We start from the raw sequence: 27,406 nt of genomic DNA, 5'->3' as shown, positions 1-27,406 counted from the left end.
ACTGAATATCAGTAATATCTTCAAATCAGTTTACTATTATCTAAAACTAATTTGTTTAGAGTACACAAGAGTCTACAATCAAAGAAGGTCCCCAAAGCTTAGAGTACATACTAAAGTTTTATTATCATTTCATTGAAATTTCCTTTGGTTATAGCACTTGGCCTGGCTGAGAACTACACAGGATCGTTTCTCGTGGTCCCAGCCATAAAAGAAAGGACACTGCTGTACAATTAAGTAGCCCAGGCGACATTGGTAGAAATAATTGCAATTATCTGGGTGCGGGTAAATATCCATCGTATGTCGTTTGCACTGCTCCCGGGGATTGTTTGTGGTTGCCTAAAAGAATATAACAATTTTGAAGGCATTGCTTATAAGAATCTTCTATCTGTTAAACCCACCATACATCGCACATTCTCGGGATGATCGCATTTGCCAGTGCGGGGATTGAAGTGCAAGGTGGCCGCACAGTTCATGGGATACGGTTCACCCTGATAGCAAACATAGTAGTCCGTGCAGGAATTTTGATTTGCCATTAATATGATGCGGCTCTTGTTATCCTCTCGTGGGCAAATACTGGTCACAATTATCTCCACACTCGGGGCAAATACTGTCGTGTTGCTCCCTGGGCCATCGATGGACGTTGGAGTTGATGTGGCGTTCAGTGATTCGGCTGCTAGAGTACTATTAGAAGGCGATTCAGTATGGACAACTGTTGAGCTATCTGTACTAGAATCTAATTCTGGTGTATTATCCGTCTCCATAGCCTGTCCTGAGCGACAATCAATATCGCCCATTGGCTCGCACATTTCCGTATCGGAGCTGAAGTATTCGCCGTCAGGGCATTCACCGTCATATGAATCATTTCCGTTACAGAAAATGTAGTGTGCGCAGCTCTTTTGAGAGGAAACAAAGCCCCCATCATTGCCAATGCACTCGGCAAATTCGTCCGCCTGGCATCTGCCAAGAAGGAAGCCCATTAGAAACAAGAAAACACAAAGCTTCGACATCTTCTCTGTATCGTTCCAAAAAGTCAACTACTCATGTGACTGTGTAGTCAGCGGGGTTTTCTTGCCGTCATTTGGGAGTATACGAGTATAGGAATTTAATTTGCTTAGGAACACGGTTGGTATCTTCTTTATTAACGACTCTCTGGGGAATCTTACATGAATAGCCGTATCATGCGATAAGGTTTTGTCGCAATACATTGTTCTTGCGCGGCATCGAAATGAAAATTCTGCGGGCACTGCTGGATAAGGAGAAAATCTCCCATACATTGATAGTAGTAGTTAATATTGGCCGGGTAGGGATAGACCTTGTTTCGGCCGCTCGTCTTGCAGATTACATGGACATCGGTGCTCGAAATGGTTGTGGCTGCTACTGCTGGTGCGGCTGTTGAGGCTGTTGAGGCTGTTGAAGCTGCTGAAGTAGGTCTAATCGTATATGATGGGCGAGGACTCGATGTCATTGGGGCAGATGTGCTATCTGGCTTGGGGTTTTCCGGTACGGCGGGTTCTGGTGCAGGGGAAACGATTTGTTCTTCATTTGCACCATAGCAATCGACAGGCTCCAGGCAATCCCCATTACAGTAGTAGGAATCGTCTCCGTTACAGTGAACGAACTCGCTGCACGACTGGTCGGGATTTGTCACCTTATTAATGATCACTCCCTGACATTCTTGTAGGAATGCCGCCCCCACCTGATGGCCAGGCAGCAGGCAGCCAAAGAGTAACAACAACTTCCACATATAGGCTTTCAACTGTTCCCATCTTCCAGGTCAGGGCCTCCTTTATAGGTGGGAGTTCGCTTCGGTTCGCTCGTCAATGAGATAAGGCTCTGGCTATAAGCTCAATTTATTTGCTAGCTAAATTGATTTTATTTGACAAGACACGGGGCTAATTAAAAATGTTTTCTCTACTTTAGCTCTCACTACTTCAGCGTACAGTACAGTCCATGGAGCTCCGTGTACGTCCGCCACAAGCTCCAGTCGTAGCATTGAATGCATATCCAATGGGACACTGCTCGACAAGCAGAAAGCCGTCCACGCAGTAGTAAAAGTAGTTACAATTCTGGGGATAGCTGAACCTTTTGGTTACCCCCTGATGACACTGCTCTCGCACATCCAGCGGCGAGGCTGTGGAGAGGATCGGCGATCGTGACGTTGAAGTTGACGTTGACGTTGACGTTGACGTCGACGTCGACGTCGACGTTGAATTAAGCGGCGCAACAGTGGAATTGCCCGAAATGATTGGCTCGTTGCAATAGAAGGCGACACTGCAAGTGATGTTGTCCACACAGAACGTCGAGTCCTGGCCAGAGCAGTTGATGTAGGAATAGGTGCAGTTGGGCCGCGTGTTGTTTATGAATCCGAATTGATTATTGCATTCTGTAATGTTGAGGCCATGGATGCCACAGGCCACGATAATGGCGCCACAAACGATCAGGCCAAAGTCAAAGCGCAAGGAGGGCCCCATTGTCGATCAGTATGGATGTGGAGCTGTGTGCTAAGCTTTTTATAGTCGACACTGTTCAGCAGGTGGCAATCAAGATATTTGAAATAAGTTATATTTAATTAAACGCTGTAACTTATCAATAAATATCCCCTCTTATCTCCTACGTGTACACAACTCTATGGAACTGAAATGAGTTTTTCTGGCTGCTTTGGGCTTTCCGAGACCGGAAGAACAGACGTGCTTATGTTCGCCGGGAGTTTCCATAGCATTTCGCCACATTTATCTGCACACAACTCCTTCGCTCGATGTCCCAGCCATAGTAAAAGGGGCACTGCTGTATTGTCAGGAAGCCCTTGATGCAGTAATAGAAGTAATTGCATTTGTCCGGGTGCGGAAAGAACTCTGTCATATGGGGCAGGCATTTGTGGGCGCGCGGATCTTCCAGCTGGAAAAGTATTCAATGTAAATCGATCGATATCTTTCAATCTTCTCAGACCTACCGCACACTGAACGTTCTCCGCGTGGTCGCATTGCCCGGTGAGGGCATTGAAGTACAACTGGTTGGTGCAGTGCATTTCCATGGCATGTCCGTGATAGCACAGATAATAATTTGTGCATGATTCGTTGCTGGCCATGAGTATGACCTGGCTGGGGTCGTCGCTGATCGGACAATTGGGCTTCACCACCGGCGCAATGTTGAGGATATCCACTTCGGTGGACTGGTCCACCGGTGGTGCTGGATCCGTTGGAGGTGCCGTGGCTGGTGTGAGCTCCTCCTCTTCTGCCTCTTCCGGCTCTGGCTCCGGCTCCGGCTCCAGCTCCGGCTCGTCGACCTCGTCTAGAAAGCACTGCACATTGGCAGCATCATCACAGCCCCCCGACTCGGCATCGAAGTATTCACCATCATCGCAGTCGCCCTTCAGCGAGTCCTCGCCCATGCAGTACACATAGGACTGACAGCTGTCTAAGCTTTGGACAAACGACTCGTCGGCCATTCCGTCACACTCATCAAAGTGATCTCCATGTGACATGCCGCTCCACAGCAGAACCAGCCAGAGGTACGATAGATATTTGGACATTTTTTGGTAAGTTCTTCGGGTAAGTTCTTCAGGTAACTGAGGGAACCCAGCAGCCTCTCCATTATATTTATGCGGATATTTTCGACACAGTTGCCGAAAATAGGAGTATCGCTGCAGACATGCATTTCATTTTAGTCTAATTGAATAGCGTTTTATCAGAAGACCTTCAAGATGTGTATCTTTAGACGCCTGCCACTGAGGTTCATTGTATTACAAAATATTCTACGATGAATTCTCCATGAATCACCTTACAGCTTCTTCGTATTGATTCGCAACTGTTTTCCATTATGTCATCACTGGCGTGCAGACCAGACCAGGCCAGACCAGGCCAGGCCACACTCTCTTGCCCATTACATATTTCGATGGTGGCACTTCCACTCATTTTGCTGAATGGTTTACATAAGCCGCAAAACTTATAAATTCATATTCACGCACACACTCTTAGACCAAGTCACAAAAAAAGCGTCAAAAGCGTGAAAGACAACGTAACAGAAATCGTTGACCTCAGCAAACGCCGCATTGTCCGTATTTTGCTTATGGATAGCCACAATCGAAGGCACCAAGCCCAAGCAGGCAGCCCATTCGAGTATTTAATGACGTGGCTCGACTGGGAGATACCCTGCTGTATGGACATAATTCATCTAGATTCTACACCCCAAAAAGGGGCTTCTCCATGGTGATGCCACTACTTGATTCCTCAAAAAGGACATACGGGTAGAGTACCCAGAGTTCGACTCTGTGGTTATTGTTTGATTTTTTTAGGTTTTATTTTGTTATGGTATAAATCACAGAGATCTGCGATTTGCCTGAGGGCTTTTGCTTCTTCAGTTTTGACTCTATTATTTGCACGATCATGGCGGGACCATCGAGTGGAGTGGATCGATCGGCTGGGCTGGGACAATTTGCACAAATTCTAATTTATTGTCAAGCATTTCCACCGACGATAAGACATAAATAGGTGCTGCTGGTCGCTGCTGGTCGCTGCTGGCCGCCGCTGGTCTATGATGGTCAGCTTTATCGTGCACCTGTAAGAGCAAGAAGGAAAGAAAATATAAAAAAAGTTTAAAGTAAAAATAAACAAAAACCAACACGAGCACAGGTACAGCAGCAGATACACAGACACAAACACAGATACAGATACAGATACAGATGCAGGTAAGAAGTGGAAGTTCTTTATCAAAGTATTTAAACAAGTGCGAACGTAACCAATCTTCTGTTGTTGTACTGTCTTTTGTGCTATAGACATTTCTTATAAGGGATATTTGCCTTAAATGCAATCGACAGATGAACGAAACGGAAAGATCGATCGAGCCAGAACAAAAGACAGCTCAATGCACATGACGGGACGAGACGGCATGGCATGGTATGGCATGGAACGGCATGGAACGGCACGGCACGGCACGCTACGATGTGTGGATTCAGTTGTAAAGACAAGACAACGGACGCGACGTCGAAATGTCTGCTACGATGCCTCATATTTGCCCCCACCCCACACACAGATACTCGTGTACAATGAATGTTTCGATCTACGAATTGTATACTTAATTTACAATCCACATGTGCATTTATTTACAGCCGTGTGTTAATATCATTGGCCACCGTGCCGTTTAAAGATATGTACGATACCTTTTTGTGGAGCCAAAACAAGTGGAATGAAATATAACGATGACACGATCGACTGAGGGAGAGGAGCAGCAGTGGGATGAGATCATTTTTCATCATTTTCGGGGAAAAGTAATTGCGTAGGGTGTCTGCAAACGGCAGGTACGGTACGAAGGGGGCCAGGTGGGGGGGTTGTCAAAGTGATAATGATAAACTGGGTCAGAATGAAGTATATCGCACCTTTTGTCTTGCCAGCAAAATTCGGCGAGAGGAATTAACTGAATACTCGTAGATAGCCGTATATGGTAGATGGAAGATCGTAATATGGTTTGGGCTAATTGAACATACATATTCAGACACACACATGTATTTTGTACATATTTTTAGATGGCTTGGCATATGTTTTTTGCATATTACTGTTTTTTAGCGAGCAAAAAGGCAAAGGCACAGCTGCGTTTTCCTATATGTACTATGTATTTAGCTAATTATAGTACATACAAATATCATTCAAGAAGAGAGTTCGAATGGTATTGGTACACAGTACCGAAATTTGGGCAAGATAAGGGAACTCTCCGGGGGCGCTGGGAAAGTGAACGTCAACACAACTGATCCCCAGGAATTGCTAGGGAGTGACTCATGACTCATGCCAGCACCCTGATAAGCCGTCCCTTGTGTCCTGCCACTCGCATACTTATCGGGAAAGATTCCCCAGAAACATTATGAGTAGCATATGTATGTATGTACATTAAATACAGTTCTAGCCTGGAAAAGCATTTGCGAGTAATGCTCTCGAAAGAGAGCGTTCAACTTTCTCGAGCAGCAATTGCTTTTTATACGGGGTTTACAATTCCATTCCATCCCATTCCATTCCGAAAGAACGGCAGCAAATATTTGCAGGGATTTTTGTACTTCTGATAAGAGGAATCACCCGCAATAACAAAAATTCATTCATAGGGGAAGTAAGTTGTTAAATTATCAAGCCAAAAGCCGTCACAGCACAGGAATCTAATCAAAAGTTGATGGCATAATGCTAAATTATATTTTAAAGAAAATCTCAAGTGCAGATTAAAATACTGCCACAGATAAACAAGAAACGAGCCACTAACGAGAGTGTCCCAACGAGGAGACACACCTTCGTCGCCGCATCCGCCGCCCCATCTTCTACTTTTCTCTCAACAGCAGCCCAACTGTTGTGTCTTTACATTTCCAGGGAACACTCTGCAGCACACACACACACACCCCCATCCACGGACAGACACTATAACTTTTCGATGTGATTCACAAATCAAATAATAAATAAATACATATGTACACATAATATAATAAAAAAAAGAGAAGCAAAATGAAGAAAAGTATACATACATACGAGTCAGTGGCGAAAAATGTTTGTACCAGAGCCATGCGATACAAATGTACATTTCTCTCTCTGTCTCTCTCTCCCTCTCTATAGATATGTGTATGTGTATAAGTATCTACATATACTCGCAGCTATATAACTGTAAAAGCCACTTGAAGCGAGAAGCTCACGATCGCCGCTGGCTGTCAAGAGAACAAAAGAGAAGCGCAGAACCGAGCTAAGAGAATCGCTATCGGTATTTCTGCCTTGCAAATTAGGGGCGGATGGGGTTTGGTTTGGTTTCGATTCCCCCCACTGCCAGCGTCTGCTTGCCTCTCCTAAACAGAAGTCCGGCTCGAGCCCGAGAGTCAAGCAACCCAACACAAAGTGTCCCTCCATTAAAGAGAAAAATGTGAGATACGAATACGAATACGAATATACGGGTTCAAATGCGGCCAGCATGACGAATTATTACATGCATTTAATGTACAATACAAGCGCTCACTCACACATCCATTGCAAGCGGTATACGCGCATACCCGCTCGCACACAATGCACATTAATGATGTTGATGGGATCGCGATTCAAATATGTATGTATGTACATATGACATACATAAGCAAACAAAATATAGGTGGTGCTCCTGCGAATGTTTTGGGTGGAGTAATTTGATGAATTATGGCTCGGTACGCGCGACAGCTAGGGTCAATCGCTTGCAATTAAAATCTGACTACATAAAATAGACATACATATACATACATATGTATATGTTCATCTTCTAATTAATCTTTCCAAAATAAAATAAACGGTACCTCGCAAATTGATCAAGAGCTGGTATTGGCCCCACAGCAAAGTGAAGAAGAGTGTCCGAAGAGTGGCAAGATCATCTTCGGGGTTTCCCCACCTAGAAAGTGTGTCTGATTGATATAATAGATACGTTAAGTCTGGACAAAATGAATTTACTCTGCCTTCATGAGGGCGTTCATATGTATGTATGTATGTACATAAGTACACACTCTTAGGTATGTACATACATATGTATGTAGATATACTAATCTCTCTCACTGTGCCGTCTTGCTTGCCCGTTCAGCTATCAGAGCTCATTGATCTGAGCGTATGCTTTTGCGGAATTTCGATTCGATTTACTATTTAAGCCATTTACTATATTTGGAAATTATGGGTATTAAAATAAATAATAACTACATATTTGTGGATAGAGTTCTTCTCAACACAAATCATTGTCCATTTCCATGTTTAATGTTGGGTCATGTTGGGTGCACATGACATGCATGGGGCTATGGCTACTCCTATCCATATGTATTACACAAGCATTTTGTCGTCGCCGCTTTAGTAGTGTAGTTGTCATCGTCTGACGATGTATCTCTTGCCCAGGCAAAGGCAAAGGCAGCTTTAAACCGGATCTTTGCTTCGAAAGTACATTCACTTTATGCCGTCTCTGACGTCGCTGCTGCAGTCCGGCCTGGTCGGTTCCGACCGAGCCCGGCCCCAAACCCGGCAACGGCAACGACAACGGCAACGACTCCGGCAACAGCCTGCCTGCCTTCAAATGACAAAGCAAAAGGCTTAGCTATAAGTATGGACTGCACATGTGCATAGTTCAAATAACTTGGTCAAGTTGACAAGATCAACCGATCGCAAGACTAGAGCCGGCCCTGGGGTTGCCAAGCGGCAACCAAAGTCAGGTCTGGTCTGGTCTGGCGGTAGAGGGGAACGGAACCCTCGCAGGCCAAATCAAATACCAACAAAAAATCTATAATAAAAAACAGGTTAACAAATGTTGCCGCAACGCAGCGCAGCGCGTCGGAAGAAACTTGTTTTCCTTTCCTATGCAGAGAGTCTCGGCTCTACGTCAAAGCCGGCTTACATTCACTTTAGACCAGCTCCAAAGAGCGTGAAAGTTATCCGAAGAGATCGTTTTCTCTTTGGCTCTGAATGAAATGTATGTACATAAAATCCACTTTGAAACATACTTGAATGTAAAAGTAAGCGTAAAACAATCTGTGTGAAGCAAAAGGGTAAAAAGTAAAAAAAGTGGGACTGCGGATTTCCAGAATTCTTTCATTCATGTACCCATTTTGTAATGCTGCGAGAAAATTCGTACATATGATGCATTGGAATCTGGCACTTTCTTTAAGCTTTTTTTTATTATGATTATGACCTAATATACCACAAAATGGATTTTATATATCGTTTATCATATACAGTAAGCCGGGTGGAAAACTACTTAGGCCATCGAAGGGGCCGTACCTACCGTGAGTTTTACCATGTCTCTCATATTTGAGACGCAAAATTGAGTAAAAACGCTCTCTTTGGTTTGTTCGAACCGGCTTTTTAGACTTGCGGCAGCATGTTCTCTAGCAACATGAGCAGTAAAGATGTGCATATTGAAGCCAGAAAGTGGAAAATGGTCTCACAAAAATTTTAGCCGCGAACAATGAAACAACATAGTGTCGAATTTTGCTACGAAATCTAGTTCCGTTATATACCACAAGAATATCCATTTTTTTGACAAAAAACATCATCTAAAGTATAAAATTATCAAACAATCGTTTCGTTGTTGGCTGCGGTCGCACTACCGGTATTCATATTGTTAATAATATTAACCACACATATTAAATGCCATTATTATTCATGGGCCCGGCAAAGCCACTGTACCATAAACAGAGAGCAATCGAAAAAATTAAATTAAATCAATTTAAATCGCAATCCGACACAAAACACGGAAAATAAAAGAAATCAAATACATAAACTAAATTGCCAGGTACTCAAGCCGAAAGCAAAAAATATAAATACTTTTTTTTTATGAAAAACGAGTGTTTCCGAAACGGAAAAAAGTAAATAATTCAATTAATGTTTAAGAGAAATATACTAAGAGGAGAATAAAGCATGCAACAAGTTGAATCCGGCCGCAAGTTGTAAACCAAGTTAGATCCGCACACAGATACACACAAATACACACGCGAACGGCCCGGCCCGACAGAATCACACACACACACAAACACAAACACAAACGAGCACACACACAAACACACAGACCATAACAATGTCAAGTGAAAACATTCTCTGGAAGCAACAGGTTTCCCCTTAATAAGTCATCGCCCAGAACTGTTCGCTCGAAAAGAGAAAAGGAGAAGAGAAAAGAAAATAAAAGAGAGCGCGAAGAGAAAATATAAGAAAAAAGAAATATAAAAGAATTCAGGCAGAGAAATTTATAAAATTCTATGAGAATAATATAATAATAAGCACTAAGCAGACAGTCCTAAGTGGGTTAACACAGAAACAACAGAAGTGGACCCAAATCATCCCGAAAACCCAACCGGCAGATCAACAGAGACAGACTTCTTAGATCGCATCGCATCCAAAAAGAATCAACCTTAAAGAACCATGGAATTCTACGATGGCGACCTCAAAGATATATGGGATTCCGATTTAGATCCGGTGAGTGTTTAATTTATTAGCAGGGCATGAGTCTCTGTCTCTTTATCGATTGATACTCCTACTTGAGAACTTTTGTTACAGAAAATAGTATGCTTGATATGAGCCAGGCCAAGTAGTATATGGTGTATAAGGTATATGGCATATGGTATATGGTATACGGGGAAAGCTAAAACCGAACACTTAAGCAAGCGAAACGATAAGGCAATGTTCGTCAACATTCTACGAGACACGAGACAGTATACTGGTATAATCGTAGACTCGTATTGGGCTTGCTCACACTCACCGCAACAGATGTGGAAATATTTCTCTTTTAGCATTTGACTATTGGCCCGAACTGGATGAACCGACCCTTTGAACTGTAATCCCTGACCGGAGACAAGTTTAGTACAAGATTATTAAGTCATTTCTGTTCACATTTTAAGGTTTCAGGTTTCGTGTCGTGTTTCTACGAAAACGAAATTGCATTTAAAAATCCAAAGAAAAACATTTTAATGACCCACATTAAGCTTATCAGTTAGGGGGGAAAACGTGAACTTATTCATGAGTTGAATGCTAAGTTGATGATCGATTTGAAAAGGCAGAAAGAAAAACCAAATTAAGTAAAGGCTCCCTCGTCCCTACTGATGGTTTTCCTTCTTTCTCTGCATATTAAATAGTTCGAATTTGTATTGGTATGAGTATGTGTATGTGCATGTGTTTGTATGCATGTGCTCGCTTACCTAAGAGCGCTCCAATCTCAAAGCTGTCCCACGAACAAACCTGTCTCTGTCCCAAAGTAGACCCATAAAAATGTCCACTCACCAACAGACCCCGAATTCAACAAATTGACTGTGAAAAGAGACCAAAATCTAATCGAATCTAGCCGGGCAGGCTACCAAACATCAGACACCAAAATATACAACACACCCTGAATCAGAATCTTAGTTGGGTTTTCTTGTTTAAGAATGGGTCGTTCCGGGAGGAGCACGCACATTGGCGTTACTCAAGAAAACTTTCGCAAAATAGCTAGATATGATAGAACAGAACAGAATAGAACAGAACAGTACAGAGAAGAGAAGAAAAAAACTGATGGGTGGAACGGTGGAACGGAGGATCGGAGGGGAAAGGTAGCGACGCTCAAGGCCTTTATCTGAACAGCTACGTTCCCTCCATAGTTTTAGGAAGAAAAGGCAATTTTTAGTGACTTTCTGTGTTCAAATATATCAATTTACATGGTTTTGATAACAGTCGGGTCGAGCATACCAGCAGACGAGTATGGGAGTAGTGCTGTTCGTAACTTAGAAGTTTCGCTGTCCTACAAAGTTGTTTTGTGTTGAGCGATAATGATAATTGGAGTTTTCCAAGAAATTAAAAGAAATTTATCATTATCGAGCGATTCCACCCATTTCTGTTTTGTATTTCTCTATCGCCCCCACACAACAATCTAGCAGTACTCGCAGAAGTAGAAATGTTTCCATATAATGAAATGTACTCGTATGCGTGCTGGGGCTGGGTCTGCGGCTGCGTCTGCGTTGAGCTTCGTTTACGGAGTAGAATAGATGTCGACAGCGTCGTCGTCTATTGCTTATCGCTGCGGAAACAGTAATGAGTACATGTCGTCCGTCCGGCCATCCAGCCATCCATCCAGCCAGCCAGCCAGCCAGCCAGCCAGCCTGCCAGCCTGCCAGTCATCGGCATCCAGCCCCTGCCTTTCACTGGTATTGCCTGTCCGTCTTGTGGAGGAAGCATGCCGAGGCACAAAAGAAGAATCTATTACGGCATGCGCGGAGGACACATGGAGCGGTGATAAGCGGTCGTGCTAGTCGTCGGCGGCGCCGCTATCAGCTGTTCTAAATGCAAAGTAATGACTTTTTTCGCCTGCTGCTGCTGCTGCTGCTGCTGCTGCTGCACTTTGCGGCGTGTCAACACGGTACACGACTCGGTACACGGTACGGTCCGTCAGTGTCATTACTATTCGGGAGATAATGTGCCCCGGCGACTACTCTACACGACAATGTAGACGGAACGACAGAAATAGGCCCGCTACCCGGGAAAATACGCGCGTAGTTTTTTTATTTTTCTTTCTCTTTCTGTTTTTGTTTTTGTTTTTGTGTGTTTTCCGCAGTAAGCTCTACAATATACCAGTACAGTACCCGGGGCGTGCGCTCAATTACATCATAAGTATCTCGAATGCAATTTTCTCCGAGTATTTGTGAGCGCGTACCAGAATGGATTGATCCGTGTGGAAAGTCTTCGTTGAAATACTCTTTCCCGATGTGGTTCGGGGATCACTCCTCTCCAATCCAGTGCATGGCCATGGATCCATCACCATAAGGGTGCGAGTGCGAGTGCGGGCCCGTCTCATTCCTATCGTTTTCTCATTTTAGCGTATTTTAATAATATATATTATCACTTGAAAGTCTCTTGAGGCATATCAAGAATCTTATCACAAAGTATTTTGTAACCAAAAAGCAAAAGCGAAAAAAAACAGATAAGGCCTGAAATGCTTCGTCTTGATTAGGTTAGCGCACCACTTTCCACTTAAAGAGGGTGGTGGGGGAGGGGGGTACATAAAAACAAAAAAATATATATAAATGAATAATAATAATAATTATGATTCCCTGAGGTTTTTCCCCCGATGAACCATAACAAACAAACTATAAATAATTCGACGTGCAGATAATCAGTTTTAATAAAAGGGAAGCCAAGAAAAAATCTTTCAATAAGGGTTTCAAAACTGGCCACAACGGGACCTGGTCGCCCGCCCCTCCCCGATAATGTCACGTGTATTGTCCAGTCGAGATTCCGATCACTGTTATCACCCCCTTCCCTTTCATTAGGAGATCTTCGAGTGCTTCCCCTATCAGTTGAATGCCTGGAAGAGTTCTCAGAGCAAAATCATCATTAATTTGTCTCGCAATCGCAAAAAAAAACCTATACACACAGACATACATATGCACATGTGCATGTATTTATATATGTACATAAGATCAGGGGGAATTTCGTGGAAATCGATTGATAGGGGAAAATCCAGCAACTGCTTTGATCACTCGGTCATTCCAATCAAGCTGTGGGATTTTACATGGAAAGACGACGCGATTCTAACGAGTTCCCGAAACTAAAAGCCACCTCCAGTTCAAACAATGTACGTTTTCTATCGAAAGACTTGTGTGTATTTGTGGTCCATTTGGGTGATAAGAAATAGAAATTTTTGCTACCGAAAGCTAAAATTATTATTTAAACTTTACACATCCCGATGATAAGGGGCCTCCAGAGCACATGGAAACAGGAAAACAAAAATGATGGAGGCATCATTAGGCGGATTTAGAACCAAGCTAATCTTCTCTATGACTGCATGTACTTCTATTTGGAGAAGCGGAAAGAGAAAGGGTTGCGCCTTGGGAAGAACTGAAATTTGAAATTTGAATTCTCAAATCTGATATCTGATATCTGAAATGAAGCCGAAAGAAGGTTAGCTTCAAAACGGAACTCCGAAGGCAATCGCCTCGAAAATAACAGTGTCCAGTCTGTCTGGTTGGACGGTTAATGCTTAACCGTCGAAAATGATTACCTTGGGTCTGCGGCGAAGAAAACTGCAAAAAAGAAAAACTGCAGTCCCCTTCACAAAAGAATGCTGACCAACGTCAAAGCATTTCGACTTTCCTAAACGTTATTATGGCCCAAACGGAGAGGGATAGAGGGATAGGGGGGTACAGCGGTAGAGCTGGTTGGTGGGTCTGCATGCTAAGAAGTCAGCAACTTTTTCGTCTTCCATTTAGATGGAGACAAAGCCGTAAAGAAAACGTATTCATAATGACAAAATTTAACATTTCTAGAGCTTTTGTTTTTGTGGGCTAACTTTCGCTTATATAAGCAGAAAATGGCAACAATGGTCGTCGCCGAGAAGAGAACGTGCATACATACACACGTACGTATATACGTACAGGTATAGTTGTCCGTCCGTGCATAATGTTATTAACAATTTCTTGGAGCCAATTTGACACCCTTTATGGTCGAGCGTGCACCACTGTGCATGCAAATGCATGCAACACGTTGAGGTTAGGTTTAAATTTCTAACGGCTTAATGCACAAGCCCCGCTATTTAAAATGCACACGAGAACAACAACCAACGGAAAACAAAAACAGCAACAAATTAGAAAGAAGAAAAAAAAAACGTGCTTGGCAACAGTCGACAGTCGACAGTCTTGAGAGAGGCGACGACGGTGGGGCCCAGCCAGCATATTTGAATAACTAGTTCGGGCCATGCACGATACTTTCAATATGGTCTATAAGACGACGGCGATATTCATGGCTCTCTGTCTCTGTCCCACACTGTCTGTGTGTGTGTGTGTGTGTGTGTGTATTGCTTAACTTTGACATTTCCAATAAACCGATGCGAGCGTTGCAATCTGCAAAACAGGTTAACACACACACCGATATCCGAGCGAATGCAGAGAAACAGGGAAGTGGGGGGGTGAGCGCGACGGAACGGGACGGAATGGGACGGGACTATTGCAAATTTAGCGCGCTCCAGCGTCACAATTTCTATGCCAAAAGTCGTAACATATGGCGGGCCCACAAAAAAGCGCGCATAATTAAATTTGTGCAAGCACGACACCCTCTCCCATCGCCCACATACACCAGTAGTGTCGGTTTACGTAGAGCGCTTCGCCCGTCGCTCTCCTGTCTCCGCTCTCCGCTTTCCGCTCTCCTCTCTCCGTTGACGTCCACGGCCATTCAGCTCCGTTCGCGTCCATTCATGCGAATTTTGCCACGCGCTGCGTCAAACAGGATGCGCAGTGTCCACGCGAGTTCTCTTTGCCCGGCCCGGCTCTCTTGCAAGGTTCTCTTACCACTGGCCGAGAGTGGGCGGTGGGCGGTGGGCGGTCGGCGGTCGGACAGCTGTTCGGGCTGTGTTTTTCTGACGTCAATGTCAGGATGGCGCGAAGTGGCTGTGGCAAGCCAATATGTGAATTATTCATAGACTTGCAACGAGAGTACAATATGTTCCAGCCCCAGGATGGAAGAGAGTTTTCTTCGGGGGCAGGCTGGGTGCTTGGCTTGGCTCGGCTTGGGTTGGGTTGGGTTGGGTTGATTGGATGCGTACTAGGCGTGGGCGTAGGAACATATTGCGAGTGTTAATGAAGTGTTATACGATAAGTGTAACAGCAGGCATCTGGTAGCAACAGTTGGAAGCCTATTACAGGAAGGCAAACAAAGAGATTGAAGCTTTCCCAAGGAAAACTTAAAGCGAGAAAATTCGCAAGTGTCGTCGAAACTAATCTGCCTATCCTAATGCATAATACATATATCAAAGACCATTAGAGGGTCATGCTCGTGTTCGCGTTGAGGCCTAGAATATCGTAATTACCCAGTGACAGCACATTTGTCAGTTTTATCTTTCCAAGAAACCTTGGAAGAGAATTCATTCTGTTCTGTTGAATAAGGTCGCCCGGCTCTGACTCATATCCATGGGCATTGCTAAATTGGTTATGGCTGTTTTGCATACTCGTACAAATGCAGATTTGGCTTCAGCTGAAGATTCCGCACGTCAAAGATTTTGTGAAAGGCAGTGGCAGCGGCAACGGCAACGGCACCGTTTGCACCTTGGAACCGAAGACTATAATGATCTTTTCAAGCCCCCACAATCGGAGGGGTTTCACTCAACGCAACACCCAAGCTACGAAATGCGAATTGTTGGGGGACTAGAGGACACCGACGGAAGGCAGGAGTTGTGTGTGTGTGTGTGTGTGTGGGTGCTCGAGCTCTTTGGAGGAGTCTTTGGCAGAATTTGATCTGTATTGGTCTCCCCCTTTTACAGTCTTTCATTTTTAATTTTTTTGTTTTTTTTTTTGTTACTTTCACATTGGTTTCCGTTTGGCGAATAGTTGCTGGGGCCGTCAGACGTGCCGCAACCATGCGACTGCTTACGTACTTTCTTCATTCCTCTCACACGGGCACAGACATATGTACGTATGTACGTACTACTCGTAGGTTTGTGATAAGCCAAGTCCGCATTGGACACACGCCCCCACCCTGTCTCTGCCCCTCATTTGTTTGGCTATTTTTAAACACATTATGGTGTATTTTTAACATGCGAAAATATACAGCTACGACATGGAAAAAACACTGTGATTGATGTGATTTTCCCGAAAACCTTCCTGCTAGCCCCGTAATAACAATCGATGCTGATTCGGATGCCTTTTAATTGATAGAATTTTGGTTTTTGGTTTGGTCTAATTAAACCTTTTGTGCTGGCCAATTCCCACTTTCTTTTCAAGGCAATCGAAATTGACATTTTACATTTACATTTACATTTACATTTACACTTACATTTATTCGTACACACACATACACATGTAAAAGCCTTAAAGCCGCCCCATTACCATTTAACTCGCTCAAGAAAAACAAAACCAAAGCAAGCCAAATCATACAAAAAAAAAAAAACCAAAAACCAAAAACAAAAACCATAGCAATTTTTCAAGTTAAAGGCATTTTTTTCTCAGTTCAGTTCAGTTCAGTTCACTTCGGTTTGGTTTTTTCAGCTTTTTCGAATTGTGGGAGCGAGCACCTTTCACTTTACCAACGGCGAATGATGCAGCATGGGCATAAAAATTGAAAAGAAATAAAGACTCGAGACTAAAAATGCTGTGCACAACACAAGGAAAGCGATATACATACATACATGTGTATGTACATACACACGAGTGGATTTCTGTGTGTGGTACCATACATAATGATCGTCTCACACTCCAGCAGTCCGCCACTCCGCCACACTGCCACTCTGCCACTCCGCCACTCCAGTACTCCGACACACATACAGTTGCATTTTTGTAAATGTGAAAGGTTTTCGCTTGCTGCAACATTATTTAATCAATCCAATTTGTGGAGCAGGCAAAAAAAAAAGAAGCAAAATCGAAAAAAGGTATGGGCAAAACCATCAAAGAAACGAAAGAAAAAATCAGAGCCAAAAGGAGATAGGGAGAGATATGCCAAGAGAAAGACTGGAGAAGAAACGAAAAGAGAAAAAACGAACAACAACAACAACAAAACTATAACCAGTTTAATTATTTTATGAAATTGTATGTTTGTTGTTGCTCTTTTTCACCCTTTTTCACCTGACGGAGAAAGAGAGAGAGAGACGACCACGAGGATGGGGATGGGGATAAGGATGAGGGGAAGGGGAAGGGGGAGCGGGAGCTGAAGATTGTAAATTTAAATACCGGGAACCGGCAACACACATACACACACACACACACACACAAACATGTCTATGTTAATTTAATGCCGTAAGATAAAGAAAACCCCTCGGGCGGCTATTTTGATTTTGATTTTTGTTTTTGTTATTTTGATTGTTTTTGTTTTCAAAGTGGTTGGTTGGTTTGCTTGATTGGGTTACAAAATACATACGTAAATACGTAAATGAAAAGTTCTCAGAGAACCTTTTTGGTGGCTCGTACTCCCCAGGCCAAGTCAAGCCAAGCCAAGCCAAGTCAAGGGAATGCAACAGGTTTACTCTTCACGAGTATCGACTTTGAAATGGGGTCAATCGATTGCATTTCCAAGCCAGACTCCGACTCCGACTCGGACTCGGACTCGGACACGGCTCCAACTCCAGCTCCGACAGCCTGGTTAAGCAATCGATTGCCCCCAAGTCAGGCTTAGGTGCTTAAGCGGTTTTTGTGGTTTAAGAGGCAGCACTTGAAGCATCAAGCACCAGGAACACACCAAGCGGCTTTCCACTTGAGAAGGCGCCCTTAGCCATTTCACCGTGCCACGGCGCTTTCGTTGCACAAAGCACAAATCAGAGAGGCAGAGAAGCAGAGAGGCAGAGGAGGCAGAGGAGGCAGCGCGGCAGCGAGGGAGAGAATGAGAAACCCCACCTGAAACGTGCAACAAATGATGCTCTCTCTCCCCGCAGCTCGGATCCTACAGCAACACACAAAAGAAGTAGCAAATGCCTGCGAGCACTTTTGCCTTGGCGTCTTTTTCTCTTGGCTTTCTTTCTTTCATCATCATCATCATCACCATCATCGCCATCGCCATCGCCATCATCTACAGCCACAACCAAAGCCAAGACAACAGCTACATGGTTCGGACACAAATACATACTGATATGCTATACGCGCACACCTGTGTGTGTGTGTGTGTGTTGCCCGTTTTGGTAGCATTTTTCAAGAATTGCTAATTCTCAACAATTCCCGAGGTTCGTTGAACTCATCATAAAGTCACACACACACACACAGCACAGCACAACACAACACAACAGGCACGCACAGACACACACACACACACACACACACTCGCTTAGCTTACGCCGCCTATGTGTGTATGTATGTATGTATGCCAGTATGTATGTGCCGTGCCCGGTGCTGCTTGCTGATTCTTGGCCTGATGTGCGGAGACGGAGACGGCTAAAATGCGGTGAAAGCACTTGTGTATTTGTGTTTAAATGCACTGTCCAACGGAATTAGCCGAAAAATGCGAGGGCATTTTTTAAACTTTTCGCTTGATGAATCGCTAAATCGCATATATGTACATATGTATGTGTATACAAGCTCGATCTATGGATCGCATCAATTTGGTGACCCAATGGGGCTATCAGCTAGAGAGTCTTCATACCACCCTCGCCCACACATCCATACATATGTACATATATACGTACATAAATACATACAGAAGTGTGCATGTGCGGACATGCCAATGCTTGCTTAAAAATGCACGCGTGCAAGCGGTAATCAATGTTTTAGTACATACATACATATGTACATACACTCATACATATGCACAGAGTAAGTGGTAAGGTAAGCCTGAAATGAAGACCCACAGGGGGAGAGAGACAGACCTGAGAAATGGTAAAGAATCTCATACCTTTTGACAGACAGACAGACAGACACACACGCCGTAGCCGTAGCCGTAGACATTCCCTTTTTTATGGCCAAAACTGGATTCGATTCCATTTGAGCATGAGCTGGTGGCTTAGAACATGAACGTGAACGAGGGGCAACGCAACGCAACGCAACGCTTGGTGGCACGCCAAGCGAGGCAGCCAATTTTTACATACAAATGTGCTTTTAAAGTGTAATTACATGCACTTCTTTATCACACACATAGGACACATACAGCATGTACATACATACATACATACATACACATGCCACAAAATGCCGATTTTAAATGGGTCAACAATTTATGGCATGGCCGTAGATTGGATTGGTTGGGTTGGCGACAATTAAGTAAATTCAGTCCAAAACAAAATCTGGCACATTGGGGAGGGATTACATCATCTGGCTTTAAATAAATTTAAGCCAAATTTATTCTGGATGTGTTTGTTTTTTTACTTTTTCGTTCCCCCCCGTTTTTTCTTGCGGGCAAATAGAAAAAGGCCGAGCGGAGAACTCGTTCCCAACATCAACAGCAGAGTTATTTGTTGCACTTTGAGTGATTTTCAAGGTTGATTCTGTGCTCATCACGGCCGGCCGCAAACACTTAACTTTGAATCCGTTTGCTATAATTTACACACCTCTTACGATTCACACAATTTTTAATTGCAAAAAAGAGGAACAAGAGAATTGCAAGCTGCGCGAACTCCATTAAGGTTTTAAAAATGAAGCCAGCAACCAGCAACCAACAACCAGCAACCAGCCTTGCCGTAGAACACTATTGGTATGGTAATGGGTCCGATTCCGATAGACACACCACTCACACAGGGCTGTGTGCTATCGATATGTCTGTCCTTTGGGAAGGCGCTGCTTTTCAAAGGTGATGTGATTGAAATGGGAACCAATCCAAACCATTTGCAAGTCCCATAGAATATTGACCCAACACCATTGATAACTTGAATACCATTTTCTTTCTAAATTGATTACGGAGTACAGCAACAAGCATTTCAAGGGTACGCTGGAATCGCTGCGCGTTGTCGACGGTAAAATGTCTTCTGATAAGATTGACAACAAAAATATATACTGCATAGCCTCATGCCATAAAAAGGCCACATTCAAGTCAGATCTGCCGAGAATGTATTTTTCAAATAAATAGTAGATGTATGTATGTATATGTATTGGTATATGTATATTTTGTGAGCTATCTGCATCGCTCGTGTACTGTTGCGTTTTGGGGGGTTTCGTGTGATTTTGCTATAGGTCGTCTATATGTATGTATGCACTATGTATGAAGTTGAGTTGTACTTTTGCTTTTTTTTTTTTTTTTTTATTATTCGGAAATTATATAACCGTGCTATCGCCGTGCAACACGACTATGAATGACTTTTGCACATTTACTAATTGCCAACCACCCAACCATTTGTTTGCTTGTGCCTTTACAGGAATCCTTGAAAATTAGCAGCGATCACGATATGCACGACTGGCTGTTCGATCGCGATGTCAAAGATCCCACCGTTATACTCAATGACAAGCTCATCTCGGATGCGCTGCTCAATGGCACGCTGCCAATCAAAACCGAGCATTCCTATAGCCTTAGTAGCGATGTTGATTCCCTGCCAGACTCACCAAAGAGTCTGCACCCCAAAATCGAGGGTAAGTAATCGTGATCGTGATCGTGATCGTGATCGTAATCGTAATCGTAATCGTAATCGCCTGTAACTGAAATGCTATCGATCGCTAGTGACTCTTATGGTACATTTGCATAGCATATTGCATAGAGAAGAGTGCGTTTTATTCTGCCAGAAAGGTCCAAAAACCAATCCAAACACAGCTTTCAGTTGGTCTATTTAGGCCATCTCCATACATATGTATGTATGTATGTACATACAAACATACGGACTATAATGAAAACAACAACCATTAGAACTGCGTTGACAAGAATAACAGTTGAAAAACAGTTTGTGTCTGTGTTCTGGTCGGTGTTGCTTTTTTTATTTAGTGTCGCGGTAGCATTTAGCAATTTAACGCAGTACTCGGGCATGAAGTTCTGTACTTTGACGCGATACGAATATCAGTGGTACGAAGAGCACAGAAAATGTTCGGTTCGGTTCCGTTCCGTTCCGTTCCTTTCCTGTGTGTGTGTTGCCGCCTCATACGAGCAACGTAACGAGTACGAGAGCAAACTGTGTATAATTGCTGTTGACTGGGGTCTGGTCTGGCCTGGCCCGGCCCGGCCTGGTCTGGGCTTCTTTTTTCGTGCTATTATCTGTAATTTTATAGAAACTGAACTGTACAACAACTGTACAAATAAAATTAAAACGAACCAAATTCGTGTGTGGAGCTGGAAAGAAAGTTTTTGCCAGAAAACAGACAACAGAAAACAGAAAAAACTGAAACAAAACTGAAATAACAATATTTCAAATGCAAACACATGTGTGCATTGTGGGTCGTGGAACGAACCGACGCGTGCCCGGCCTGGCTTCTTTTACAGAATATTATTCAAATTGTTGCACAATATTTGTGAAATCGTAGAGTACAGAACAAACAGTGCTCTAGAGACGTACATACCTACCTACAATGTCTGTACAATATGTAGGTTAGACTAGACTCAACAATATTTACCCAACATATTTGCGCACATACTCGTACTCGTAGGTCTGTTTCAATTGAGCCAAATCAGCCAAAAGCCAAAAGGAGCCCACAGCTATGCTATGGACCAACAACGACATACATACATATGTATGTATGTAGTTAAGGCCTAAAGCTATTTTGGAAAAAGAACAGAAAAAATTAAGCCGATTAAAACCGATTGAAACCGGGATAGTCGATAAGCCCCGGCAGGAACTGGATTTAACTCGAACGTTTCTCTTTCCCTGCCCCACAGACATGGATGACGAATGCTTCCCCGCCATTTCACTGAAGTCGGCCACCAGTGTGCGGGCCACCATCGATCCCAAATGCCTGACCCTCCACCCGCAATCGCACACACCCGCCACACACAGCAGCCGCGTGAGCTGCAGTCCCGCCCTGAGCTCAGAGCTGACCACAGCCACAGCGACTTTGACACGGGCCGGGCTCCAGACGCACGCGCACCACCTGCAGAGCGGGAGCAACAGCAACAGCAACAGCTCCAGCCACAGCCACGTGGTCGCCGCTATGGATCACTATCAACTACCTCACTTGTACGACAATGACTGCAGCTCGTCGTTGTCGTCGATTCGGGATGGCAGCATATCACCGGACATCTGCTCGGACATTGAGATCGACGAGTCGGCAATCAAGGATGAGCCCATGTCGCCCGACTCCAGCTGCCCCGCCAGTCCCAACTCACAGGCGAGCAGCTCCCAGCAGCACCAGCTGAGCCTCAATCTGGCCCATCTACAGACGGAAATGCTCTTTGAGCAGAAGGTGGGCTATTCCTATAAAAACGAGAATGCAGTTCGGCTATACTCACTGTGTGTTTTTTACCCCTGATTAGCACGGCGGCCTCTTGCTGACCAGCAGCAGCAGCAGCAACAATCACCTCATTAAGTCCCAGCAGAGACAGCACCAGCACCCGCTCCTTGGACAGGGCGATCTTATAATGGCCAAAATGGAGATCAAGAGCGAGAAACAAAACACCAGCAACAGCAGCACCACGAGCAGCAGCAGCTCGGGCAAGTCACATGCCTACGGCATTCCCCTGACGCCGCCATCATCTCTGCCCAGCGACGATTCCGAAGGTAACTTGACACCGGAACATTTGTTTTCGCCACTGTCGCCCAACGCTTCCGTTTCTATATCCGTGGCCAATGCAGCCAATGGCGAGTCATCGACCATGGTGCGGCGAAACGTTACCGGCATCACGCGCTCTGCCAGCTGCGGCGGTTCCGGCCCCGGCACCGGCACCGGCTCCAACACCAGCACGACCACAACAAGGCAGCCCATACACACGCCGTTGATAAGCTCCCAGCCGGTACGTTCGTCAAGCTCCTGCTACCCAGTAGCAATACTAATCAAATTCTTTGACTTGCAGAAGGGCTCTACAGGCACACTGCTGCTGACAGAGGAGGAGAAACGCACATTGCTGGCCGAGGGTTATCCGATACCGCAGAAGCTCCCGCTAACAAAAGCCGAAGAGAAATCGCTCAAGAAGATCAGACGTAAAATTAAAAATAAAGTAAGTCGAGCTGGAAACAAGCTCCTGTGAGGCAGGACCAGAGCTCTAATGTTAATTCTGTTTTGTTTCCCTTTCATAGATCTCTGCTCAGGAAAGTCGTCGCAAGAAGAAGGAGTACATGGACCAGCTGGAGAGGCGCGTGGAAATTCTTGTCACTGAGAATCACGACTACAAGAAGCGCCTCGAGTCGCTGGAGGAGACCAATGCCAATCTACTTAGTCAGCTGCACAAATTGCAGGCCCTAGTTAGCAAGCACAATGTGAAAAAGTCCTAAGCCAGGGACCCAGGACGTGTGCCGGTTCCGTTTCTTGTTTGCCCGCCTTCCCGAAATACCTATATATCTATACCTATTTACCTATACCTATACCTACACCTACACCTACAGCTATACCTATAGCTACATATAAATGTATATGTATATAGATATCTATACATTTTTTTTTTGTATTTTTTGTTCCGCCTATTACTTCTGAAGTTTTCTGTGAGAGTTTTGAAGAATTTATAAGACTTGCGCTGTTAGCAAGGAAATGTAAGAATTTTTGTCCGGCTTTTTGTTAGCACAAATCGGAAGAAATGTCCTCCCTCCCTCCTACTCCGCGACTGTTCATCCTGCTTTCCCACTCCCCTTCCCTCCACTCCATACATATTCAAAAAAGATTTAGCACCCAGATGCCTATAACTAATACCATATAATTTGTGTGTATGGATGTATGTCCTAGCTACTTGTAGAACGTTTCTTATATATAGATATGTATATTAGTCATGCATTCCTGTTATATAAACTTTACCTAGAGTAACTCCAACTCCAACTACAACCACAACAGAAACGATCGACGAGCTCAAACAGCAGAAGCCAATTCAGAAAAGCGTCATAAGAGAAGCTAACTAACAATATTGTACTCGTAATAGAACGAAATCAACAGACCAAAAAAACAAACAACAACAAAAGAAAAAACAAAAAAGAAAAAAAAAATTCAAAGAAGAAAAGCTTAAAAAATGGGATATGGCATGCTTTGATGTGGGTTCTGTTCGATCTGATCTGATATAATTTAACTTTATCTACATAAGCGAGCAGCGATATACATGTGCATACATTATGTTTTAGTAATGATTGAATGAATGAACGAAAGACCTCGGAGCCGCATCTCTGCACTATCTTTGGCATGACTCTTGTTCCTTTAAACGTCATTTCTCAAGCAAACGAATGATACGAAAGTATATACCTAAACAATTCCATAATGGAGCTAGATAGAATGATTTCACAACGAACTACATATGTTTATATGCTGAATTTTAGTTTCTTTTCATAAGTTTATCACCAGCAACCGCAAAGAAACGCACCAATGTAGAATGTAGAAAGTATCTTGAATCTTGAATTGGTTCTCTGTCGCGTTGCCTGGCCAAGTTAAACAATTTCCGAGCCAATTATGAAAATGAATTATTGTTTGTTAAGTTTAATATTATAAGACGCCGCTGCACTGACCTCAAAGTCCGAGGGCAAACCCCAATTTAATCAAATTTTGCAGCAATTATTTTTTTTTTTTTTTACATCTTAGTGCAATTTTTTGGCATAACTAGAAATGCAGATGTTTCGCGCTTTTTCCGCGGCGTTAAAAAATGAGTCATTCTAGTTTAAATTAGTTGAATTTATCTAAAAACTAAAAAAAAGAAAAATACTTAAGCGAAGTTTTAAGCGTAAACCGATGATTTCTTATTAAATCGATAATACGAGTACTATCTATACAAAATATTTTAGGTATTTTAATGTATTTTTGTTTATGTGTGTGTAAACCAAGCGGAGTTGTGCAATTGTTAGTAAAATTAAACAACAAAGAAAAACCTTATAGAAAAATATGGAAACACACTGAAAGAAAAAGCTTGTGCAATGACAAAAACTTGACTATAAAATTCGTTAAAAAATAAACAAATAAGATACGATAATAGCAATCCATTTGGAAAAGTAAAAGCGTTTTGAAATGTTTATACACAAAAGTACAGCAGTTTTAACGCATATTGTAAACTAAAATTGAAAACGATTCGAACGAAAACCAGAAAATATACACAAAAAAATTGTAAAACTTTTATGAGTGGTTGCTGTAGTTTGGAATAAGCAAGTGCAATTCAAAATAAAACGCAAACAACCATTAGAACAGCACCGATATGCGATATTCATCTTGCCTATTGAAAATTTTACTTGCTTATCCCCTGGAACACCGGAAACGGGCTCTGCCATCGAAGTCTCCTACATAACTAAATGGCCGGACTAGGTGGTTGTATCCACCAGATATGTCTTGGCAAGCACTGTGTACTACAGCTCTGTGGAGTTCCCAGCCATCGAGGGGTCGGGGGAAATGTGGAGGCGCAGGTCCATACAACTGTCGGTCACTCTCACTGTCGGACTGGGCATCACCAACAACACACATGTGCCGCAGGAAACCCTGCAGCATTTAATTTACAACAGTTTGGACCGCCTCTTTCACACTGTCATACGATAGTGTTGATTATACTATGCAACATCAATTGGTTAATAATTAATTGTTAGCGTAAATCCGTAGCGTAAGTAGTATCCATTGCTTTTTGCTTATATCGATATGATGGATGAATTTATGTATGAAAATCATATAATCATCAGCTTAGCAAGTTGTGCTGGTGAATGCTCCCTATATCTTCGACCAGACGCAAAGACGCATGACGCAGCCCTAGTGTAAACAGCCTATTAGTGTAGAATTTATTTTTATAACTGCTGCTTGTTTTAGAGTTCATGTAAATATACTACAGTCTCTTGTGCTCTTATCGCTGCATAAAAACGTAATGGATGCAAATATGTACATATTTGTACATATTTTACATGGATGGAATGTATGTACATATGTGTGTAAGCCGATACTCCGTATGCATCCTAAAACTATTCGCTTATTGATCAGAATCAAGCTTATAATATACATATGCACATAACGATGTACTGCCTTCGAGCTTCGAGCCCCTGCACTTTTTGAGTACCTGGTATGAAAAGAGACTGCTAAATTTGTTCGCAGTCCAATACCGTATATCTTAAATCTATAAACAAGTAATTACCCAAACATTTTTGGAGTTTCGTATCTTTGGAGATCCTTTATAGCCTTCTGAGTCTATACGCTGCTCATTCCTGACCGTTCAATTTACTTTTTCCGTTGATCATTTGTGTATGCATCCAATATTAAACTTTGTATAACTTGTTTGAACAGTTGTTCCAGTGTCTCGTAGTTTACACGAAAAAGAGCAGTCTAGAATGATTTCATACAGTCACCACAAAATGATTACAATTAATACCTACACATTCTTGTGCAATTCAAATTGATTGTAATCATATATTACACAACAATATATACATATGTATGTATGTACATATGTACATTTAAGTAGATATGTACATATGTTCAACCTTAACAGGCATTCATTCCTTCTTAGCCCAAAATGTGTATAAAACGCGCATGGGGTTTGCCACCTACTATGGAATATAATTCCAACAATGTCTGCGAATAGGGTACGACAATCTGGATACAAATTTTTGTACATATTGAGTGCTAAATTTCTAAGCTAATGGTCCTGATATTTTAGCGTGTGCGCAGGGGGCTTGCTCCCTAGCATATTATAAAAATCTCGTGTCCCGATGTTTGTGGTTCTATTCCTCAAATTCATGCTTCAAAATTATATATTATTACTCCCAGAAGAAAGCGTTTCCGACCCCATAAGATATACACATACATATGTATATTCTTGATCAGCCAATAGACGAGTCGATTGAATCATATTTGTCTGTCCGTCCCGATGAGCGCCTAGATCTCAAAAACTACGAGAGAGGGGAACCACACTGACTAAGTGTCGGGTATATATGTAAAGCCCCGGCCCTAGCCACGGCTCACAAAGTTTCCCCTCGTTTATTAATAAAAAAAATTTTATTATTAGTATATTTTTACGGTATATTTTAAATTTCGGTATATTTGTGAGCTCAGACGCTCATAATCGAACGAAAACATGAGTCGTAATGGAATATAGAAGAGGTATGGACAACAGGAAAAAAACTGCCAAGACAAATTGCAAGATTCGTATGAACTCACCTCGCGTGTGAGGACAACATACTGTGAAGACAAAATGGGCAAGGTACATTGGGCAAATTGGGTGAAATTCACTTGCATGCGTTGCATTTTCTGGACCGTGTTGCCTGTTGTCCACTTCCTCTTTTTCCTTCCGTTATGTAGCAAATGTGTAGCCAATGTGTAGAATACAGTCAGCACAAATTTTGTATTTCATTATGAACATGGATATTACTATTTCAAATCTAAAAACAAAAAAAACCTTCTTTGGCATATCAAAAAAAAATTAAAAGTATCAAAAAGGCCACTTTTTTACGCACAACAATTATTCGGACACTTTTTATTTTGTACGAAAAAAACTTATTGTCCCCAATTTTTTCTGATTTC

At 43.0% G+C, this 27,406-nt stretch overlaps 4 protein-coding genes across 6 annotated transcripts; 1 reads left to right on the top strand and 3 right to left on the bottom strand.

Annotated features, from left to right (window-relative positions):
- Positions 1 to 98: 98 nt before the first annotated feature.
- LOC4813541 (uncharacterized) lies at positions 99 to 19,587 on the bottom strand. Its single transcript, XM_033381484.1, has 6 exons — positions 19,429 to 19,587; positions 2,951 to 4,554; positions 2,694 to 2,895; positions 1,941 to 2,131; positions 399 to 1,034; positions 99 to 336 (listed from the first exon to the last, which is right to left on the bottom strand). The coding sequence occupies exons 2-6, from the start codon at positions 3,527 to 3,529 to the stop codon at positions 130 to 132; spliced, it is 1,815 nt and encodes a 604-aa protein (XP_033237375.1). The 5' UTR covers positions 3,530 to 4,554; positions 19,429 to 19,587; the 3' UTR covers positions 99 to 129.
- On the bottom strand, positions 1,086 to 1,767 carry LOC6900342 (uncharacterized). Its single transcript, XM_002134703.3, has one exon. The coding sequence runs from the start codon at positions 1,742 to 1,744 to the stop codon at positions 1,160 to 1,162; it is 585 nt and encodes a 194-aa protein (XP_002134739.2). The 5' UTR covers positions 1,745 to 1,767; the 3' UTR covers positions 1,086 to 1,159.
- On the bottom strand, positions 1,826 to 2,683 carry LOC6900341 (uncharacterized). Its single transcript, XM_002134702.3, has one exon. The coding sequence runs from the start codon at positions 2,469 to 2,471 to the stop codon at positions 1,932 to 1,934; it is 540 nt and encodes a 179-aa protein (XP_002134738.2). The 5' UTR covers positions 2,472 to 2,683; the 3' UTR covers positions 1,826 to 1,931.
- On the top strand, positions 8,832 to 25,101 carry CrebA (Cyclic-AMP response element binding protein A). 3 transcript variants are annotated; one of them, XM_015187077.2, is made up of 7 exons: positions 8,832 to 9,066; positions 9,565 to 9,926; positions 20,230 to 20,440; positions 21,672 to 22,195; positions 22,266 to 22,742; positions 22,803 to 22,946; positions 23,026 to 23,220. In XM_015187077.2, the coding sequence occupies exons 2-7, from the start codon at positions 9,873 to 9,875 to the stop codon at positions 23,218 to 23,220; spliced, it is 1,605 nt and encodes a 534-aa protein (XP_015042563.2). In that variant the 5' UTR covers positions 8,832 to 9,066; positions 9,565 to 9,872. The 3 variants fall into 3 exon arrangements, with proteins under 3 accessions (XP_015042563.2, XP_015042561.2, XP_015042562.2); XM_015187075.2 differs by lacking the exons at positions 8,832 to 9,066; positions 9,565 to 9,926; positions 20,230 to 20,440 and adding an exon at positions 20,812 to 21,055 and having other exon boundaries at positions 23,026 to 25,101; XM_015187076.2 differs by lacking the exons at positions 8,832 to 9,066; positions 9,565 to 9,926; positions 20,230 to 20,440 and adding an exon at positions 21,350 to 21,383.
- The last annotated feature ends 2,305 nt before the right edge of the window (positions 25,102 to 27,406 follow it).

The sequence above is a fragment of the Drosophila pseudoobscura genome, chromosome X (assembly GCF_009870125.1).
Source record: "Drosophila pseudoobscura strain MV-25-SWS-2005 chromosome X, UCI_Dpse_MV25, whole genome shotgun sequence".
Taxonomy (NCBI): domain Eukaryota; kingdom Metazoa; phylum Arthropoda; class Insecta; order Diptera; family Drosophilidae; genus Drosophila; species Drosophila pseudoobscura.
The sequence above is the reverse complement of the archived record's forward strand: the minus strand, read 5'-3'. Positions and strand labels throughout refer to the sequence as shown.

Bases quoted from the DNA above. Each gene is read 5' to 3' on its own strand.
- LOC4813541 (XM_033381484.1), bottom strand. From the start codon at position 3,529: ATGTCCAAATATCTATCGTACCTCTGGCTGGTTCTGCTGTGGAGCGGC. The intron at 2,132-2,693 runs AAGCACGTCTGT...TCCTCTCCACAG, and splicing joins TGGAAACTCCCGGCGAACAT to CCTCGCCGCTGGATGTGCGA. The intron at 1,035-1,940 runs GTACGCTGAAGT...TCACATGAGTAG, and splicing joins GGAGCTCCATGGACTGTACT to TTGACTTTTTGGAACGATAC.
- LOC6900342 (XM_002134703.3), bottom strand. From the start codon at position 1,744: ATGTGGAAGTTGTTGTTACTCTTTGGCTGCCTGCTGCCTGGCCATCAG.
- CrebA (XM_015187077.2), top strand. From the start codon at position 9,873: ATGGAATTCTACGATGGCGACCTCAAAGATATATGGGATTCCGATTTA. The intron at 22,743-22,802 runs GTACGTTCGTCA...TTTGACTTGCAG, and splicing joins CGTTGATAAGCTCCCAGCCG to AAGGGCTCTACAGGCACACT. The intron at 22,947-23,025 runs GTAAGTCGAGCT...TCCCTTTCATAG, and splicing joins GACGTAAAATTAAAAATAAA to ATCTCTGCTCAGGAAAGTCG.
- LOC6900341 (XM_002134702.3), bottom strand. From the start codon at position 2,471: ATGGGGCCCTCCTTGCGCTTTGACTTTGGCCTGATCGTTTGTGGCGCC.